The sequence below is a fragment of the Megascapheus bottae genome, chromosome 6 (genome assembly GCF_031878675.1).
Source record: "Megascapheus bottae isolate mThoBot1 chromosome 6, mThoBot2.hap1, whole genome shotgun sequence".
NCBI classification, from domain to species: Eukaryota; Metazoa; Chordata; class Mammalia; order Rodentia; family Geomyidae; genus Megascapheus; species Megascapheus bottae.
In genome coordinates, this window is record NC_143514.1 from 50,720,253 (window position 1) to 50,741,299 (window position 21,047).

At 38.2% G+C, this 21,047-nt stretch overlaps 1 protein-coding gene across 4 annotated transcripts in view; it reads right to left on the reverse strand.

Annotated features, from left to right (window-relative positions):
- Zfyve9 (zinc finger FYVE-type containing 9) overlaps positions 1-21,047 on the reverse strand; it is a 103,778-nt gene that overhangs the window by 63,425 nt on the left and 19,306 nt on the right. For 3 of the 4 annotated variants that reach the window (XM_090334837.1, XM_090334836.1, XM_090334838.1), the window contains 2 exons: positions 11,083-11,188; positions 8,218-8,324 (listed from right to left, as the gene is read on the reverse strand). In XM_090334837.1, the coding sequence (XP_090190963.1) occupies positions 8,218-8,287 (70 nt within the window). In that variant the 5' untranslated portion in view covers positions 8,288-8,324; positions 11,083-11,188. Of the gene's footprint in view, positions 1-8,217; positions 8,325-11,082; positions 11,189-21,047 lie in introns of those variants that run through there. The other variant, XM_090334839.1, reaches the window with a different exon arrangement.

The following is a 21,047-nucleotide window of genomic DNA, read 5'->3' on the forward strand; positions in this document are numbered from 1 at the left end:
GTAATGATAATCAAGAAACATCACAAAGGAACTTATGGGACACAGCAAAGGCAGTTCTAAGAGGCAAATTTATCACACTAGGAGCGCATATTAAAAAGACAGAAGAAGAACATGTAAATAACCTAAAAAAAAAAACCCTGAAATACCTAGAGGAGCAAGAAAAAGTTAATTCTATAACAACTAGAAGGACAGAAATAACAAAAATAAAATCAGAAATATCAGAGATTAAAATAAGATCTACTATACAAAAAATTGATAAATCAACAAGTTGGTTCTTTGAAAGAGTCAACAAAATACAGACCCCTAGCAAGATTAATCAAAAAAGGAGAGGGGAGACTCAAATAAACAAGATTAGAGACCCCACAGGAACAATCACACTGATTTCCAAGAAATTCAGTCCATAATGGATAAGTACTACCAGGGCCTATATTCAAAGAAACAAGAAAATCTAGTAGAAATGGATGATTTCTTAAATAAATATAGGCTACCCACACTGAAAAATGATGAGGTAAACAAATTGAACAAACCAATCTCTTACAATGAAATTGTGGAAGCAATCAGGGAAATGCCAACCAAAAAGAGCCCAGGTCCAGATGGTTTCACTGTGGAATTCTACAAGATGTTTAAAGATGAAATAACACCTATACTCTTGAAACTCTTCCGAGAAATAGCAACAGAAGGAGAAATTCCAAACTCATTTTATGAAGCTAATATTACTCTCATCTCCAAACCAGGGAAAGACCCAACAAAAAAAAAGAAAACTACAGACTTATCTCTCTAATGAACACAGACGCAAAACTCCTCAATAAAATATTAGCCAAAAGAATCCAGAAACAAATTTAAAAAATCATACACTATGATCAAGTAGGCTTCATCCCACAGATGCAAAGCTGGTTTAACATTCGCAAATCAATCAATGTAATACATCACATTAATAGAGCTAAGGAAAGAATCATATGATAATTTCTCTGGACGCAGAGAAGGCATTTGACAAAATACAACATCCATTCATGTTGAAAGCACTAGAAAAAATAGGAATAAGAGGTACATTCTTCAAAATAGTTAAAGCCATATATGAAAAACCTACAGCCAGTATTATACTAAATGGTGAAAGACTGGAACCATTCACCTTAAAATCAGGAACTAGACAGGGATGCCCACTCTCTCCACTTCTCTTCAATATAGTGCTGGAACCCTTAGCTGGAGCAATAAGGCAAGAAAAGGACATCAAAGGGATCCACACAGGGAAAGAAGAAATTAAACTATCCCTATTAGATGACATGATCCTCTACTTGAGTGACCCAACAAACTCCACTCCCAAACTTCTAGAAATAATAAACTACTTTAGCAAAGTGGCAGGATACAAAATTAACCTTCAAAAGTCAGTAGCCGGACTGGGAGTTTGGCCTAGTGGTTAAAGTGCTTGCCTAGCATGCATGAAGACCCGGGTTCGATTCCTCGGTACCACATACATAGAAAAAAGCCGGAAGTGGTGCTGAGGCTCAAGTGGTAGAGCTCTAGCCTTGAGAAAGTCCAAGGACAGTGCTCAGGCCCTGAGCTCAAGCCCAGGACTGGCAAAAAAAAAAAAAAAAGTCAGTAGCCTTCTTGTACACCAACAATATACAAACAGAAGGCCAAATCAAGAAAATGATCCCATTCGCAATAGCCCCCAAAAGAATAAAATACTTAGGAATATACTTAACCAAAGATGTAAAGGAATTATTCAATGAAAACTATAAAAGCCTAATGAAAGAAATTAAAGAGGACACTAGGAAATGGAAAGACATCCCATGCTCATGGCTAGGGAGAACTAACATAGTGAAAATGGCTATACTGCCAAAATTGATATACAAATTCAATGCAATCCCCATCAAAATCCCAAAGACATTCTTCACTGAAATAGAAGATATAATTCAAAGATTCATATGGAACAAGAAAAGACCTAGAATAGCCAAAACAATTCTAGGCAAAAAGAACAATGCTGGTGGTATTACAATACCAGACTTCAAACTCTACTATAGAGCCATAATAACAAAAACCACTTGGTATTGGCACAAAAACAGACCAGAAGATCAGTGGAACAGAATAGAAGACCCAGAAATAGAACCACATACCTATAGGCAACTTGTATTTGACAAAGGAGCCAAAGATATACAGTAGAACAAACACAGTCTTCAATTATTGGTGCTGGCAAAACTGGGCAGCCACATGCAGGAAACTAAAAATTGACCCTAGCCTTTTGCCATGCACAAGCATTAACTCAAAATGGATCAAAGACCTCAACGTCAGACCAGAAACCATGAAATTGCTACATGATAAAGTAGGAGAGACACTGGAACTCTTAGGCACAGGCAAGATTCCTGAACAGAATCCCAGGGTCACAACAGATAGGAGAGAGACTCAATAAATGGGACTACCTAAAAATAAAAAAGTTTCTGTACAGATAAAAACACAGTCACACAAGCAGAGAGACAGCCAACCAACTGGGAAAAGATATTCACCAATAATACATCTGACAAATGCTTAATATCCAGTATCTACAGGGAACTCAAGAAACTAACCCCCACCCCTGCCAAACCAAACAAACCATTCACTAAATGGGCAAGGGAACTAAAGAGAGACTTAGCAGAAGAGATTAAAATGGCAGAAAAGCATATGAGAAAATGTTCATCATCTATGGTCATAAAGGAAATGCAAATAAAAACAACCCTAAGATACCACCTTACCCCAACAAGAATGACCAAGATTTTGAACTCAGACAATGACAATGGCGGGGTTGTGGAGAAAAGGGAACCCTACTACACTGCTGGTGGGAATGTAAACTAGTTCAGCCACTCTGGAAAGCAGTGTGGAGGTTTCTTAAAGAACTGAAAATAGACCTTCCCTACGATCCTGCCATACCACTTCTGGGCATCTACCCTGAACATCATGACCCAAGATATGATAAGGACACCTGCTCAGCTATGTTCATCTCTGCAATATTCACAATAGCCAGGCAATGGAAACAATCCAGATGCCCTACTTCAGATGAATGGATACAAAAAATGTGGTGTGTGTGTGTGTGTGTGTGTGTGTGTGTGTGTGGAATGGAATTCTACATAGCCAACAGACAAGATAAAATAATGGCATTCATGGGCCGGGAGTTTGGCCTAGTGATTAAAGTGCTTGCCTAGCATGCATGAAGACCCAGGTTCGATTCCTTGGTACCACATACATAGAAAAAAGCCAGAAGTGGTGCTGAGGCTCAAGTGGTAGAGCTCTAGCCTTGAGAAAGTCCAAGGACAGTGCTCAGGCCCTGAGCTCAAGCCCAGGACTGGCAAAAAAAAAAAAATAATAATAATGGCATTCACAGGGAAGTGGATGAATCTAGAGCCAATCATGTTGAGTGAGACAAGTCAAGACCTAAGGAACAAAAGGCTCATGGTATCCTTAATATGTGGCTATTAAATGCAAAGAGTACAAGAGCGAGGACTCAATATCTGCATACCTAATGCTATGGACATGGTAAAGGAAATACAAACATAACTATATAGACATAAAAACCTATGACTCTATAGACATAATGTTTTATTTCATAAATTAATATGTTTCTATGACATACAAACCCTCAGCCTAATTTTGATTAAGTTCTAAATACTAAGTCCCAGTGATTGTAAATAGATATTCCCTTCTTGAACACTCGTTTGTTAAACCTCTCATTTGAAATATGATGTAAAAATCAATGTTAATAAATTCTTAAAAAAAAAAAAAAGAAAATTTCAACCTGTGCCAAGGAGACCTAGAGTATTTCCGACAACTTTCATTGCAGCACTATTTATCATGGCAAAGATGTCCCTCAGTTGATGAGTGGATCAACAAGGTGTGGTAGTTATACACAATGGAATTCTATGCTGCTGTCAGAAAGAACAACATCGCCCCATTTGTAAGGAAATGAAAAGACTTAGAAAACATCATATTAAGTGAAGTAAGCCAGACTCAAAGGAACATAACTCAATGGTTTCCCACATCTGTCATAATCAGTAGAAACCTTGGGCTCTCCTAGCTAAGATTCACAATAGAACAAAATCTAGATACATAAGGCCATATAGTATGACGCTAAATGTAAGGACCCCTAGGATAAAAAAACAAAAGCCATATAATGAGTGATTGTTGTCCTTAATGTACTATGTTATCTCTCATCTCTTTTACTGTCCCTTGATTATCTCATATTGTTACAATATTTCACCTTGTTATCTGATGTATTTTATATGTGCATAGTGGGTTATTTGAAATGGGAGAGGGAAGGGGGGAAATCAAGTTGTGCGGGGGGAGGGAAATGGGGACCATGACATAAGAAAGGGTATCAATATTTGTGAAGGAATGTACCTTCTATCTGGTGAATATAATGTAACCCTTCTATTAATTACAATAAAAAATATATGAAAAAAAGAACTGAAAATAGACCTTCCCTATGATCCTGCCATACCACTCCTGGGCATCTATCCTGAACATCATAACCTAAGATATTATAAGGACATCTGCTCAGCATACCCCCTACTGTAGATGAATGGATTCAGAAAATGTGATACACACACACACACACACACACACACACACACACACACACAATGGAATTCTACATAGCCAACAGACAAGATAAAATAATGGCATGTGCAGGGAAGTAGATGAATCTAGAGTGAATCATGTTGAGTGAGACAAGTGAAGATCAAAGGAACAAAAGGCTCCTGGTATCCTTACTATGTGGCTATTAGAGCCAAACAATCCAAGAGCGAGGACTTAATATTTACATACCCAATGTATGTAGACATGGTATTGGAAATATAAACACAACTACATAGACATAAAAATCTATGACTCTATAGACAAAATGTTTTATTACATAGATTAATATGTATCTATGACACACAAACCCTCAGCCTAATTTTAATTATGTTCTAAAATCTAAGTGCCAGTGATTGTATACAGAGATTCCCTTCTTGAATACTCATTTGTTAAATACATCATTTGAAATATGATGTAAAAATCATGTTAAATTCTTTAATAAAAAAGAAAGCGCCTATAAAAATATACTTTAAAATATTATATACAAAGTAACCAACTAGAAACTACAGAAACCACAAAAATTAAAAACTTAATAGTTTTATTCAATCAATGGTATTCTGAAAGCATACTATTCACATGGTTAGGTTTAACACTTGTCAAGATGTCTCACAATGTAAATAACTCCAATACACAAAGGACTAAACTGAAGAATGTATTATAAAAGTATTTGTATAAATGGTTGAATCTCAAAGGACAGCATACTTTCTGGCCTGGTATTTAGAAAGCATACTTTAATCCAATAAAATCCCTGATCATTTAGATCTCACATTTACATCAATCAGGAATGAGCCCAAGAAAATGGGTTAGTATTGAGTCACAAATGATTACAAGCAGCTGAGCTGCAGTGGCTCACACCTATAATCCTAGCTACTCAGGAGGCTGAGATCTGAAGATCCAGGTTCCAAGCCAGCCCAGGCACTAAAGTCAATGAGACTCTTATCTCCAATTTATCTCTAGAAAATGGGAGTGGGGCCAAGGCCAGGGGATAGAGCAGTAGCCTCCAGATGAAGAGATCAATGAAAACACCTAGGCCCAGGGGTAGGGTGGTAGCCTTGAGCTGAAGAGCTCAGGGACAGCACCCAGTCCCAGAGTACAAGCCCCACAACCAACAACAATAACAAAAAAAGATTACAAGCAAGCCATTCCAGGTACCTTCCCAGGTATCCCATTCCTTATACTTATAATCCTATAACCTATTTTGTTGTTATCTTTCCTTCCCTTTTTTTGGTCAGTCGGGGACTTGGACTTTGTGCCTAGGTGCTGTCTTTGAGCTCTTCGGCTCAAGTCGGCATTGTCCCTAAGCTCTTCAGCTCAAGACTAACATACTACCACTTAGAGCCATAGTGCCACTTCTGATTTTCTAGAGGTTAATTGGAGATAAGAGTCTCATGGTCTTTAGTGCCCAGGCTGGCTTTCAACTGAGATCCTCAGATTTCAGCCTCCTGAGTAGCTAGGATTATAGGCAAGAGCCACAGCGCCTGGTCTGTTCTTTTTCCTTGTGTTGTTTTGTTAGTCCTGAGGCTTGCGCTCAAGGCCTGGCTACTGTCCTTGAGCTCTTTTTGTTCAAGGTTAGCATTCCACCACCTTGAGCAACAGCACCACAAGTTTTCTGATGGCTAATTGGAGATAAGAGTCTCATGGACTTTCCCGACTGGGCTGGCTATGAATCTTGATCCTCCAGTCTCAGCCTCTTGAGTAGCTAGGATTACGAGGCATGAGCCACCAATGCCCTGCAGTACTGAAGTTTGTTTTTGTTCTTTTGCTCATCCTGGGGCTTGAACTCAGGACCTGGGAACTGTCCTTGGGTGCTGAGCCACAGCAACACTTCTGACTTTTTTTTTCTTTGTATATGGTACTGAGGAATCAAACCCAGGGCTTTGTGAGCTTTGTGGGCTAGGTGAGCACTCTACCATTAGGCCACACTCCCAGCTCCCGTACTGAAGTTGTTAAACTCAGAGTCTCACACGTAGGCAGGCACTCTACATTTAGCTAGCCTATCCTTTCTACTCCAGTTATTTTTCCAATAGGGTTACAGGCAAATGCCACCACTCTTAGGCTAAGAAATTAGTTTTTGTTTATTGTTTTTATTTTTGCCAGTCCTGGGACTTAAACTCAGGGTCTAAGCACTGTCCTGAGGTTTTCTCAAGGCAAGAGCTCTACAACTTGACCCACAGCACCACCTCCAGCTTTTTTCTATGTATGTGGTAAAGGAGGAATCAAACTCGGGTAAGGAGGAATCAAACTTGGGTCTTTCTCGGGTCTTTCCCAGGTCTTTGTGCATACTAGGCAAGCACTCTACCACTAGGCCAAACTCCCAGCCCTAGTTTTAATTTTGTTACTTTGTGTCTATCAAAGTCTTAATAGAATGGACTGGATGCTGATGGCTCAAACCTATAATTCTAGCTACTTCAGAGGCTGAGATCCAAGAATGGTGGTTCGAAGCCAGCTTGGGCAAGAAAGTCCATGAGATTCTTACCTCCAATTAATCACAGAAAAAGCCAAAGTGGCACTGTGGCTCAAGTGGTACCGCACTAGTCTTGAGCAGAAGGAGCTCAGGGACAGAGCTCAGACCCAGGGTTCAAACCCCATGATTGGAAAACAACAAGAAACTTTAGTACTAGTACTACCAAAAATAACATCACCGACATGTTGTTGGACCTATGTTTCATAGTAAAATATGTTATATGCCCTTAGTATGGGAGTTAATACTTAGTTTATATGCTTTGGAAAGGAGACCTAGTACATATTTATATACTATTGAGACAAGAATCAATTTATTAATAAAATGTACTCTATGATTTTAAGAAAAAAAATAACATCACCCACATACAACAAAACTAAAAATTCAAAAAAAAAAAAAAGAAAAAAAAACTTTTTCCCCAACTACTATCAAAGAATAACAATCACTGATTACAGTAAAAGTTTGGAAACCATTACTAAAATCCTGGTCTTTAGATGAAAATATATCTCTTTATAACGTTTTTTCCATGCCACTTCTGTTAGAAAATTTTAAAATACAGGGAAAATAGGGTAAGGTAGAAGACATTGTTATGATTTGTCATTCAAATCAACTTGAAAAAGAGGAATTTAGGGAAAACAAATGAAGCAGTCACTTCTTGACTAAGACTTGAGAACTTGTCATTTCATCTTGACTCTTCCATAAATCTTCTAACATTAATTTTAAATAAACAACACAGAACAATGTTCTTAGTATCAGAAATGTAAGCATATATTCTAAAGCTTTTACATTAACAGATTATAGTGGCTCTAGTACTATACTACCTGGATTCTAAATTTTCCACTTGGTAAAGGGAACATTACAGTTCTTAAATTTCTCTGTGCTTCTAATCTTCTCTGTAAAATGGAGGTAAGGAGGTCTACCTTCATGACACTGTTTTAACCATTAAATAACATGATCCATGTACCTGGCATATAGGATAAAAATATTATTTGTCCTCTGATAATGATAGTATAATAATATTCATAGTGATATTATGTATTACTACTGTTGTCATTAATTACTAAGCCTGATTCGACTTTTCCAAATACTGTATTCTCTTATCTCAAATTCTCTTTATCATAAATCCAGTCAGATTCAATAATGTAAGTCTATACCTTCGTTTTGCTCAAATTCATCTAACACCTTGTCCAGGTTGTAAGCTTCTTCTTGGAAGTAATTCTCCATCAGTGAGGAAACACAGCTTAGGAGACTTTTTTTAAACCTAAAAAAAATAGATAAAATTGATGTTAGATTCTGAATCATTAAAATAACTTATAAGTCCTAAGTATAAAAGAATATCATCTCTTATAAATCTACAAAGGCAATGCAAACTATTAAGCTTATAATCCTCCTAAAGATCTTTAAGTTAATAGAGCCTAAAAACCTGAAAGATGACAATCATCAAAATACAGTTGGCCCTCTGAATCTATGAATTCCTGTATTGGTGGACCCAACAAACTACAGATGGAAAATCTTTGGAAAGAAACTGCATCTGTATTGAACATTATTTCTTGTCATTATTCTGTAAGAAATACAGCGAAACAACTCTTCACCTTGATTTTACATTTTCTATGGTTTTTTTAGGTAATCTAAAAATGATTTAAATGTACAAGAGGATATACATGGATTATACAAATACTACACAATTCCATATAAATGAACTTGCAGGCTGAGAGCATAGCCTAGTGGTAGAGTGCTTGCCTAGCATTCTTGAAGCCCTGGGTTCCATTCCTTGGTACCACATACACAGAAAAAGCCAGAAGTGGCACTGTGGCTCAAGTGGCAGAGGGCTAACCTTGAGCAAAATGTTTCCAAGGACAGCACCTAGGCCCTGAGTTCAAGCCCCAGGAATGGCAAAAAATAAATAAAATAAATAAAATAAATGGGGCTGGGATGTAGCTCAGTGGCAAAGCGCTTGCCTAGGAAGTGCAACGTCCTGGGTTCAATCCCCAGTGCCAAAAAAGAAAAGACAAAACAAAAACAGTTAAAAAAAAAAAAAACAGGGCCGGGAGTTTGGCCTAGTTAAAGTGCTTGCCTAGCATGCATGAAGACCCGGGTTCGATTCCTCGGTACCACATACATAGCAAAAAGCCAGAAGTGGTGCTGAGGCTCAAGTGGTAGAGCTCTAGACTTGAGAAAGTCCAAGGACTTTCTGGGCTCAGGCCCAGAGCTCAAGCGCAGGACTGGCAAAAAAAGAAAAAAAAAACCAACAAAAATAAAATAAATGAACTTGCATATCCATGGGTCTTGATATCTGAAGGATTACCTGTACCATTCCTCCTGAACACTGAGGGATAACCATAGAAAGAAACAAAGTAGTCATACTTTTTCATTCAATAGAGGATGCTTCAAAAGACCAATCTCAGATGTTGAGACAATTATTGTTCTGATTGAGATAAAAATACATTTCTAGGGCCAGGAGTTTGGCTTAGTGGTAGAGTGCTTGCCTAGCATGCACGAAAACCCAGGTTCGATTCCTCGATACCACATATATAGAAAAAAGTCAGAATTGGTGCTGAGGCTCAAGTGGTAGAGCTCTAGCCTTGAGAAAATCCAGGGACAGTGCTCAGGCCCTGAGCCCAAGCCCAGGACTGGAAAAAAAAATATATTTTTTAAACTAATTATTCACAATTTCAAATTATTATTTAAAATGTGCCATTTCGAGCTGGGGCGTGGTGGCTCACACCTGTAATCCTAGCTACTCAGAAGGCTGAGATCTGAGGATCAAGATTCAAAGCTAGCCCAGACACAAAAAGACCTGAGACTCTTATCTCAGGTCAACCTCTAGAAAATGGCAAGTGGGGCTTGGCTGGAGTGTAAGGAGGTAGCCTTGAGCTAAAAAAACCTCAAGGACAGCACCCAAGCCCAGGGTATGGCGGTAGCCTTGAGCTGAAGAGCTCAGGGCAGCGCCCAGACCAAGTTCAAGGCCCCTGACCCACAAAAATAAATGAATGAATGAATGAATGAATGAAAAAATGTGCCATTTCATTTTGATGACAATTACACAATCTAGACTAATGCTAGATATAAATGAAATTTCTTAGCACACATATCATATACACATGTGTATAAGTATGTGTAACCTCACATCCCCGTTTTTGTCGTTTTTAAAGATTAAGTAAATAACCAGACTAACATACATACTGCACATTTACTGTGTAAAGAGTATTATAGGCTAGGAATGTGGCTTAGTGATAGAGTGCTTACCTAACATGCATGAAGTCCTGGCTTCCACTCCTCAGTACCACATAAACAGAAAAAGAGCTGGGTACAGTGGCTCACGCCTGTAATCCTAGCTACCCAGGAGGCTGAGATCTGAGGATCAATGTACAAAGCCAGCCTGGGCACCAATTAACTATCAGAAACTAGAAGTGGTGCTATGGCTCAAGGGATAGGGTGGTAACCTGGAGCTGAAGAGCTCAGGGACAGAGCCCAGGACCAGAGTTCAAGCCCCATGACAGATAAAACAAACAAACAAACAAAAAAACTAACAGCACTATGAGTAAATATTACAGAAGGCCAAGAAGTTATTTAATTTCACTTTCTTATATGGGCTTGAGAGCTTCTATTTGTGTGATTTTTTCAAAGGCAAGTATTCTCTAAACCCTTACGGTCTTTCATAGTAATCTACTCTCTTGGTCACAGAAAGATAATTTCTTTATGAAAATATGGATTTGAGAAACAGTGTTAGAGCCAGGCACTGCTGGCTCATGCCTATAATACTAGCTACTCAGGAGACTGAGATCTGAGGACTGAAGTTCAAAGTCAGCCCAGGCAGCAGTAAATTGATTCTAAAAGAGGAGAGCAAGCACTGCTAGAGAGGCTTTCAACATTAATTTAAAAACAGATCTTTCTGAACAAGTTATTTCTGGTTTAATAAATGAAACAAATAGAACATACAAATCAGCATTGCTTCCTATAGCTCTAGTTGTTTTCTCAAGGTCAGTATCATAAAGAAAAGAGAACACCAGTTTTCTTACCTTCTTCCCCTTATGCACAAGATAAGGAACAGCCTGCTCTGTGCTTACTCATGATGCTTGCTGCACTACCAGACAGTCCTGCTGATTCAGTATGTTCTGTCTGATCCTAAAAGAAAACACAGACTGCTCATTACATTTGCTAAAACAATAAGCCCTAATTTTCATCATATAAATCTATCATCGCCAGACAAATAAAAGCAAAGGAATATAACAATAATCTATAATTATGTCTTCAGGTTCAAAGGTCTGCTCCTAGGGAAGGTAACAGCACACAAATTTCATTGCCTAAGAAGGCCAAAAATTAAGTGTGTGAAGGAAAAGTTAAGAATCCCTGCACATTCATGTTCAGTGGATAATACAAGGTGAACCATCAAGAACAAGCACTTTCTATACAATTACTTCAATCATCTGAATTCCTAAAAATATCATGTATTTATATTACAATAGGCCAAGTTAAGAAAACTGCTGCTTCCTGCCAAGAGCAGTGGCTCACACCAGTAATCCTACTCAGGAGGCTGAGATCTGAGGATCAAGGTTCAAAGACAGCTCAGGCACAAAAGACTGTGAGACTCTTATCTCCAATTAATCACTAGAAAATGGGAAGTGGGGCTATGGCTCCAGGGTTAGGGCAGTAGCCTTGAGCTGAAGAGCTCAGAGGAAATGCCCAGGGCCAGGGGTAGGGCAGTAGCCTTGAGCTGAAGAGCTCAGGGACAGCATCCAGACCCAGAGACAGCACCCATGACCCACCAAAAAGAAAGAAAAAAGAAAACTGCTGCTTCCTAAGAATGTCTTCTTGTATGATTAGATACATATACACAGAAGTCGAGTTCTTGAGTTCCAAAAGTTTCCTAGTGACACTTTATTGCTAAGCAACTGTTTTTCCTCCAAATAGTTTCTCTGGACTCTAGTCATCATCTGTGGATTAAAAGCAGTGGCTTGCTGGGCACCAGTGGCTTACGCCTGTAATCCTAGCTACACCAGAAGCTGAGATCTGAGAATCCAAGTTTGGAGCCAGCCCTGGCAGAAAAATTCATGAGACTCTTATCTCCAAAATAAGTACTCAGAAAAAGCCAAAAGTGATGCTGTGGCTCAAAATGGTGGAATGGTAGCCTTGAACTCAAAGGCTCAGAGACAGCACCCAGGTCCTGAGTTTAAGACCCAGGAATGGCAAAAAAAAAAAAAAAAAAGCAATGGTTCTATTAACCTAACATTAACCTTTACAGTTATTATGTGAAAGATATAGCATCTGCAAAGACGACTTATTTTTTCTGAATTAATATATAGTTACATCCATAAAGTAACACTTTAAATGGCTCTCCATGAATATGATTGTTAATTGAAACTTATCAAAACAAAACTAAGAGTAAGCATAGATCACTATAGATCAAACTGAAATTCTTTTTTGTTTAAGGCTTAAACTCAGGGCCTGGGTACTGTCCCTGAGCTCTTGTGTAAGGCTAGTACTCTACCACTTCAAGCCACAGTACTCTATCCAGTTTTCTGGTGGTTAATTGGATAAAAGGCTCACAGACTTTCCTCCCCAGGCTGGCTTTGAACCACGATCCTCAGATCTCAGACTCTTGAGTTGCTAGGATTACAAGTGTGAGCTACCAGGGCCCAACTGAAATCATAGTTTTAAAAATATTTGTATTTTTATCTTATTTTTCATTCTTTTTTATTGACACAGGAGCTACCATTTCGTATGTCAGCTAATAAGTACATTTCTTTTTGATCAGTGTCAACACTTTTTTTACTTTCCACAACTTTGAAATCAAGGTCATCTGCTATCTATAATCACAACTGCAGAAATTTCCTACTAATTTACTAGCATTATTTTGTTTTGTTATAGGTCTCATTAAGTAGCTCAGGCTAGCTTCAAACTAACATTTCTCCTAGCTCAACTTCCTGAGTGGTTAAGATTACTTTATGCCTCTACCAAGATCAAGGTCAATTCTGTGACTTTTTTTTTTTTTTTTTTTTTTGGTGACACTGGTTTCAGCTGGCTGGGTAGACATTCTACCACCTGAGTTCTTCTACTGACTTCCCCTCTTCCTTTTTATTTTTATTTTTTGTGGGTTATGGGGCTTGAATTCTGGGCCTGGGCACTACCCTGAGCTTTTCAGCTCAAGGCTACCACCCTATCCCTGGAGCCACAGCCTCATTTCCCATTTTCTAGTGATTAATTGGAAATAAGAGTCTCAAGGTCTTTTGGGCTGGCTTTCAACCTTGAGCCTCAGATCTCAGCCTCCTGAGTAACTAGGATTACAAGTTTGAGCCTATGTGCCCAGTTCCAGATGAATATTTTTAATTAGTTGGGAGGGAGATCCTGATATGAGAATCTGCCAGATCTAAATTCAAGTTCTAGTTGTGTGTGTGTGTGTGTGTGTGTGTGTGTGTGTGTGTGTGTGTGTGTGTGTGTGTGTGTGTGTGTGTGTCTGCCAGTCCTGGGCTTGAGCTCAGGGCCTGAGCACTGACCTGTCCTTGGACTTTCTCCAGGCTAGAGCTCTAACCACTTGAACCTCAGCACCACTTCTGTTTGTTTTCTATGTATGTGGTACAGAGGAATCTAACCTGGGTCTTCGTGCATATGAGGCAAGCACTCTACCACTAGGCTAAACTCCTGGCCTTCATGTTCTATTTTTAACAGCTAGTTCTACATTCAGCAACTTACTTAACCTCTTTGGGCCTCAGTTTCTGTTGCTTTATATATGAAAACCATACTTTGTAGATTAAACTTTTAGTAAAGAAGAAGAATGTTACTTTATGTTAAGAATTTTACATTGCACAGACCTGATTGTGCTTAGTGCTTAATACACAGAAGCTATTATTATTCATTATCAAAAACAACATATGAGAACGAACTAGGACAGAAAACTAAACATGATTTGAACCACAAAATCATCCATGAACTCATTTGTTTATACAATTAGTAATCTACTAGGGCAGTCTGTCTTACATGATCAAGTCAAACTTGAAGAATGAAACATAGTAAAAAAAAATAAAGAGTAACCTAACTTTCTAAAGCAAATATACCTGATTCTAAAAAGACATCCTTTGAATACAAACACTCTCATAGTAGCAGTAAAAAGAAAAAAATAGTAACTAAGAGCTTTACTTCTATTGGGGAAGATATTAAGAGAAAAGGTACATTAAAAGAAAAGAATTGGGGCCAGGAATTTGGTCTAGTGGTAGAGTGCTTGCCTAGCATGCATGAAGACGGGTTCAATTCCTAAATACCACATACATAGAAAAAAGCCAGAAGTGGTACTGAGGCTCAAGTGGTAGAGCTCTAGCCTTGAGAAAGTCCAAGGACAATGCTCAGGGCCCTGAGCTCAAGCCCAGGACTGGCAAAAAAAAAAAAAAAAAAAAAAAAAAAAAGGAAGGAAGGAAGGAAGGAAGAAAGAAAGAAAGAAAAAGAAAAGAACGAAAGAAAAAGAAAAGAACGAAAGAAAAAGATCCTGGAAGTTGACATTGTTGCTACATCATAGTCACATAGGGTTTCAATTTCTAAGGTAGTAACTGGGTGGGTATCTTTCACTAACATGGATTCTCTGTCAAGAGTTATATAAAGAACAAGTTTGGGCTGGGTGTTTGACCTAGTGGTAGAGTGCATGCCTTACATGCACAGAGACCTGGGTTCGATTCCTCGGTACCATATACATAGAAAAAAGAAAAAAAAAGCTGAAGTGGTGCTGAGGCTCAAGTGGTAGAGCTCTAGTCTTGAGAAAGTCCAAGGATAGTGCTCAGGCCCTCAGCTCAAGCCTAGGACTGGCAAAAACAAAAAACAAAAAAACAAGGTAATTGTTTTTACCTGGAGTTTAACAAATATTGGAAAACATGATTATAATAGCTGTATGAATATTACATTGCCATCAAAATGCCTAGAACAACTGGCTTAAGATATTAAACAAAGAACATTGATTGAATCTCATGCCTAAATTAATATAACTCAAGAATAGGTAAAGAAAATTATATATATATATAATATAGGTTCAGAAACTATAGAAATATTTAACATCTCTGGAATAGTAATCTTGCAAGTCAACAATTTTACTGGACAAGAATGCTCCGAGACTTGATTAAACATTACTTATTAGTGTGTCTGTGAAAGTGCCTCCAGATTTCTAGAAGAGATTACTATTTAAATTGGATTGAGCATACCAGATTGCCTTTAACACACACACACACACACACACACACACACTCTATGATACACTATACAATTATGGAGTCAGAATAGTGAGTTAGGAGCAGCCTGGCCTACAGAGTGAGTTCCAGGCCAGGTTTAGCTATACTGTAAGATCTGTTTGGAAAAAAAAATTAAAAATAAAACAAAAAAAATCTATTAAATTGGTGGGTGTTAAAATTTTAACTCATGGAAGTGGCGCTGTGGCTCAAGGAGTAGGGCGGTAGCCTTGAGCTGAAGAGTTGAAGGACAGCACCCAGGCCTAGATAGAGTTCAAGGCCCACGACAAACAAAGAAAAAAAAAAAATATATCTATATATCACATCTCTATCAGTAACCATTCTTATTGTGTCCGCGTTTTTATACCTATAAAGTCTTAACTAACACCTGCACATGTATCTTTATACTTTTAATATATAAATTTTCAAAAGTGAACTCAAGAGAAAATACACATTTTAAATTTTCATAAATATTGCCAAATTTTCCACCAGACATGATGTTCATTTATATTTTCTCTAGACATATACAAGAATCTCTTTTTTTTTTACAACCATTGACTACTGAGAAAAATCAAACATAACCAATCTTACAGAAAGGAAACAGAACCTAATTTCCTAATTTGTATTTTTAAAGTTGAACACATTCCTATCTCTCATAAGTTTAATTGCTTTTCCTGTTCATACTGATCTCTCTTCAAATTGCTGAGTCTGTCCTGGTTTAATGGAGCTTTTCCTACATGGATATTTCCTATTTGACAAATGGATCAATCTAGCTGGGCACGGTGGCTTACACCTATAATCCTAGCTACTCAGGAGGCTAAGATCTGAGGATCAAAATTCAAAGCCAGCCCAGGCACAAAAGAACCTGAGACTCTTATCTCCAATTAACCTCTAGAAAACGGGTTCAAGCCCCATGACCCACAAAAACAAAAACAACAACAAAAAAAGATCAGTCTTATCTTTTTTAGCATCTACACTTCAAATCATGCCTAGAAAATACTTTTGATGTAAACATTATCAAAATATTCAACTTTTTTCTGCTGTTTTCATGATTGCTTTTGCTTTTACTCTTCATCATCAAGAATCTATTTTGACTAGAAAAGCAAGTTATACAACTCCTTATTCACTAATACATCTCACATACAGATACCAATAGCTCACACCTGTAATCCTAAAGACTGAAACCTAGGAGATCAAGGTTTGAGGCCAGCCAGGACAGGAAAGTCTGACAAACTCTTATCTCCAAATAATCGGCAAAAGGCTAGGCTAAAAGCAGAGCTCAAGTGGTAGTATGTCATCTTTGAACAAGCTTTTCCCAGGGAAAGCACAAAGCCCTAAATTTAAGTATGATTCCAGTTTAACACACACACACACACACACACACACACACACCTATATAACCTTGTGTGCATACACTTCTACAATATAGCTATATCACAGTTTCATTCACTTTTTGTTAATTATATATAGCCCTAATAAGCACTTATACTTTCCTAGATTTTTGATAACATAGAATGCTGTCATTAATATACCCTTGTATATGCTTCCTGTTTTCATGCATGTGTTTTTCTGTTTGTGGGTCATGGGGCTAGAACTCAGTCTGGCGCTGTCCCTGAGCTCTTCAGCTCAAGGCTACCACTCTACCACTGGGCTTGGGGGTTGTCCCTGAGCTCTTCAGCACAAAGCTACCATCCTATCCCTGAGCCAAGCCCCACTTCCCATCTTTTGGAGGATAACTGGAGATAAGATTATCAGGTCCTTTTGTGCCTGGCTGGCTTTGAACCTTGATCCTCAGATCTCAGCCTCCAGAGAAGCTAGATTACAAGCATGAGCCACCAGCTGGCTAAAGTTACTTTTGTATATCAACTTCTTTAGCAATAAAATACTATTATTACTACTTCATAGAGATGATGTAAGAATGACTTTGCTTATTGTACAGAAAGTATATAATATAGTTTTATTACAGCAACTTAAATTTACTATTATTAATTTTACTATTGCCAAAAAAAAAAGACTGGTAAAGAAAGTGCTTCATTGTAGAATGATCATTTCTCTAATAACTGGTAAGATTAAACACATAATTTTACCACATTAGCTTCTTGTATTTCCTATTTTGTGATCTATTCAAATTGTTTACTTTTTTCTGTTGGGAATGGTCTTAACATATGTTGGGCACTAATCCATTGTTTAAATGGCTTAAGCCTGTAATTCTAGCTAATCAGGAAGCCAAGATCTGAGAAGCAAGGTTCAAAGTCACCCAGAGCAAAAAAAAAGTCTGACTCTTATCTCCAACTAAACAAAAGCTGTAAATGGAGGTAGAGCTAAAACACTACCCTAAGTGGAAAAAAGTTACAGGATAGGGCTCAGGCCATGAATTCAAGCCCTACTACCAGCATTCACATGCACAAACACCTACCCTCAGAAAGGACGTAAATATTTTCTAGTATAATACATAAGCTCTGGTTCATCGATAGGTATTTATAATCGAATTACAAATGTAATATTGTTACTGTTAAAATAATTTCAGGCAATGATCTTTAAAAGGTTTTTTAATTGCTTAGATTTAAGGGAAGGAGGCAGGAACTATTCTCTCGGGGGGGGGGGGGGTAAACCTCTTTTGGATATTATAACATCATTCTGAGCATTACCAAGACAGGTAGACATGCCAAGAAAAGCCCATGCTATACTTATGCTATATGATTTTGAGGGCCTTACAGGACCATCAAGCCACATGTTTCCTATCCCTGTAAGCAATGCAAAGTAAGTCAAATGGCTTGCCAGCCATTTCTAGTCCACCTATTCTTTTTTTTTTAAATGCCTGATATAGGATCTAAATATATAATCTACTCTGAATGAAACATTTGAATGAATACACTCTCCTTTAGTAGGTTACAAACTCTGTGGGCAAGTATGGTATCATCTCTACCTTGATGTCACGCCCACAATATCTAACAAAGCTGCTTTACAGAGAAGCACTCAAATGTTTTTAGTGAATAGATCACTATCACTGAGCATTCATGAAAGCAGCTGAAGTAATCAATGTAAAACAAGTGATCCCTTCTTCATAAAAAAGATTACACTCTGATTTGCAGCTTCAGGTTGCTCTGGTTCTGTTTAGGTCTCTATTTTAAATTCACTATTTCAGGTCTTTATTCCAGCAAAACAAAACAATGAAGAACAAAGTCCCTAGCAATTATAGTGCCTTCAGTCTGTCTGGATACTGTAGGAGACTGTCCATGAAATTCTGGTCATGTATTAACCTCTCTCCAACACAATTCTTCTCACTACTAATATTTAAGAATGACCTTAATTTTTTTCTCTTTCTATGTGCCTTGTTTTGCTAAGTGATGCTAGACTGGTTATTTTCCAGGATAATACTCTTGGTGATCAAGGCTTATAGTTTCATGTGACAATGAGACAATGTGGTGTAAAAAATACTAAGCAAAATGATCAATGTTTATGTTCTGACTCAGACATTAACAAAAGGAACTTGATATTCCTAAAATTGTCTATTTCCAAGTAAGGATAACATCAATAATACCTAGCCCACTTGGATTATACAGTAAAGAGTTTGAAAAACAGCTGGACACTGATGGTTCACAACTATAATCCTAGCCATTCAGGAGGCTGAGATCTGAGGATTGTGACTCAAAGATAGCTGTGGCAGAAAACTCTCTATAAGACTCTTTATCTCCAATTATATAAAAAAAAAAAACCTAAAAAACTGGACGTGGGCTGGAAATGTAGCTTAGTGAAAGAGTGCCTTGCCTAGCATGCATGAAGCCCTGAGTTCAATTCCTCAGTACCACATAAACAGAAAAGGCTGGAAATGGCACTGTGGCTCAAGTGATAGAGGGCTTGCCTTGAGCAAAAAGAAGTTCAGGGGGCCGGGAGTTTGGCCTAGTGGTAGAGTGCTTGCCTAGCATGCATGAAGACCCAGGTTCGATTCCTTGGTACCACATAAATAGAAAAAAAGGCGGAAATGGTGCTGAGGCTCAAGTGGTAGAGCTCTAGCCTTGAGAAAGTCCAGGGATAGTGCTCAGGCCCTGAGCTTAAGCCCAGGACTGGCAAAAGAAAAAAAAAAAAAAGAAGTTCAGGGACAGTGCCCTAGGACTGGCGCACAAAGATAGAAAGGAAAGAAAGAATGAAAGAATGAAAGAAAGAAAGAAAGAAAGAAAGAGGGAGGGAGGGGGGGAAGAACAGAACAAGGGCCAGAGTGTGGCCGAGCTATAGAGTGCTTGCCTAGAATGCACAAAGCCCTGGGTTCAATTCCTCAGTACCACATACACAGAAAATGCCGGAAGTAGTACTGTGGTAGAGCACTGGCCTTGGGAAAGCTCAGAGGACAGTGCCCTGAGTTCAAAGCCTCAGGTCTGGCAAAAGAGAGGGGGGGAGGGAAGGCAGAGGGAGGGAGGGAGGGAGGGAGGGAGGGAGGGAGAGAGAGAGAGGGAGGGAGGGAGGAAGAGAGATATTAATGAATAATAAAATGTGATACACAATGAAACATTTCATGATAAAAAAATGAAATACTGATACATGCTACAACATGGATGAACTGGGCATGATGAATCACAGCATTCAGGAGGTAGAAACAGATCAACTGTAAGTTCCAGGTCACCTTGACTATACAGAAAGACACCCTGTAAAAGGAAGGGAAGGGAGGTGATATGATAAGAAAGGAAACAAAAGGAAGGAGGGGGAGAACTATAGTAAATTAAAGAAACCAGACATAGACTCTATATGAAATATTCGGAATATAAAAATTCACAGAGAAAGTAGATTAGTGATTATCAGGGGCCAACTAAAGAGGAGTGATAAAGACAAATGAGATCTATCTGCTACAGGCACTGATTTATTCCTGCAGTGATGAGGCTGTTTGAAAACTAGATGCTGTAGCTGTGATAGCTGTACAACTCCGTAAATCAACTGAAAACCACTGTCTATCTGTAACTCTCTAAACAGATGAATTATATGGTATGTGGATATCTCAATAAAGCTATTTTGAAATAAGAATTAAAACTGACTTTAGCACATCTGTTTTGTCATGTGTACAAAGCATTGTGACTAATCTTTAACTACAAAACAGAAAATTAGTAATTTGTCTTATTATGACCAATAAATTCATCTTAACAGCTACAAAGGCATTTTTGTACAAATGGAAACATTTATTTTAAGGCTAAATTTGTATTTTACATTACAATATTTTAATACATGTGTCGAGTCTATCATAACTGCTAATAAGCTAAATTTTATCTCTAATGAAAGATTTAAAAGTATTAGCCAGGTTCTACATTAAAACTTATAAGTAGGGCCAAGAGTTTGGCCTATACAGTGCTTGCATAGCATGTACTAAGACCCAGGTTCAATTCCTCGGTACTATATACATAGAAAAAAGCCAGAAGTGGTGCTGTGGCTCAGTGCTCGAGTTTTAGTATGGAGAAAGCCCAAGGACAGTGCTCATGCCCTAACTTTAAAGCATCAGGACTGGCTAAATAAATAAAACAACTTTCAACTAAGAGAGAGAGGGGAGAAGAGAGAGGGAGGGGGAAAAGAGAGAGAGAGAGAGAGAGAGAGAGAGAGAGAGAGAGAGAGAGAGAGAGAGAGAGAGAGAGAGAGAGAGAGAGGAGGAATGTGTGTGATCAGTCCTGAGGAATAAACTCAGGACCTAGGTGCTGACACTGAGCTTTTTTGCTGGAGGATAGAGCTCTACAGCTCAGCTTTTAGGGTTCTTGTTTTGTTTTGCTTTGCTTTTTTGTGGTTAATTGGAGATAAAGAGTCTC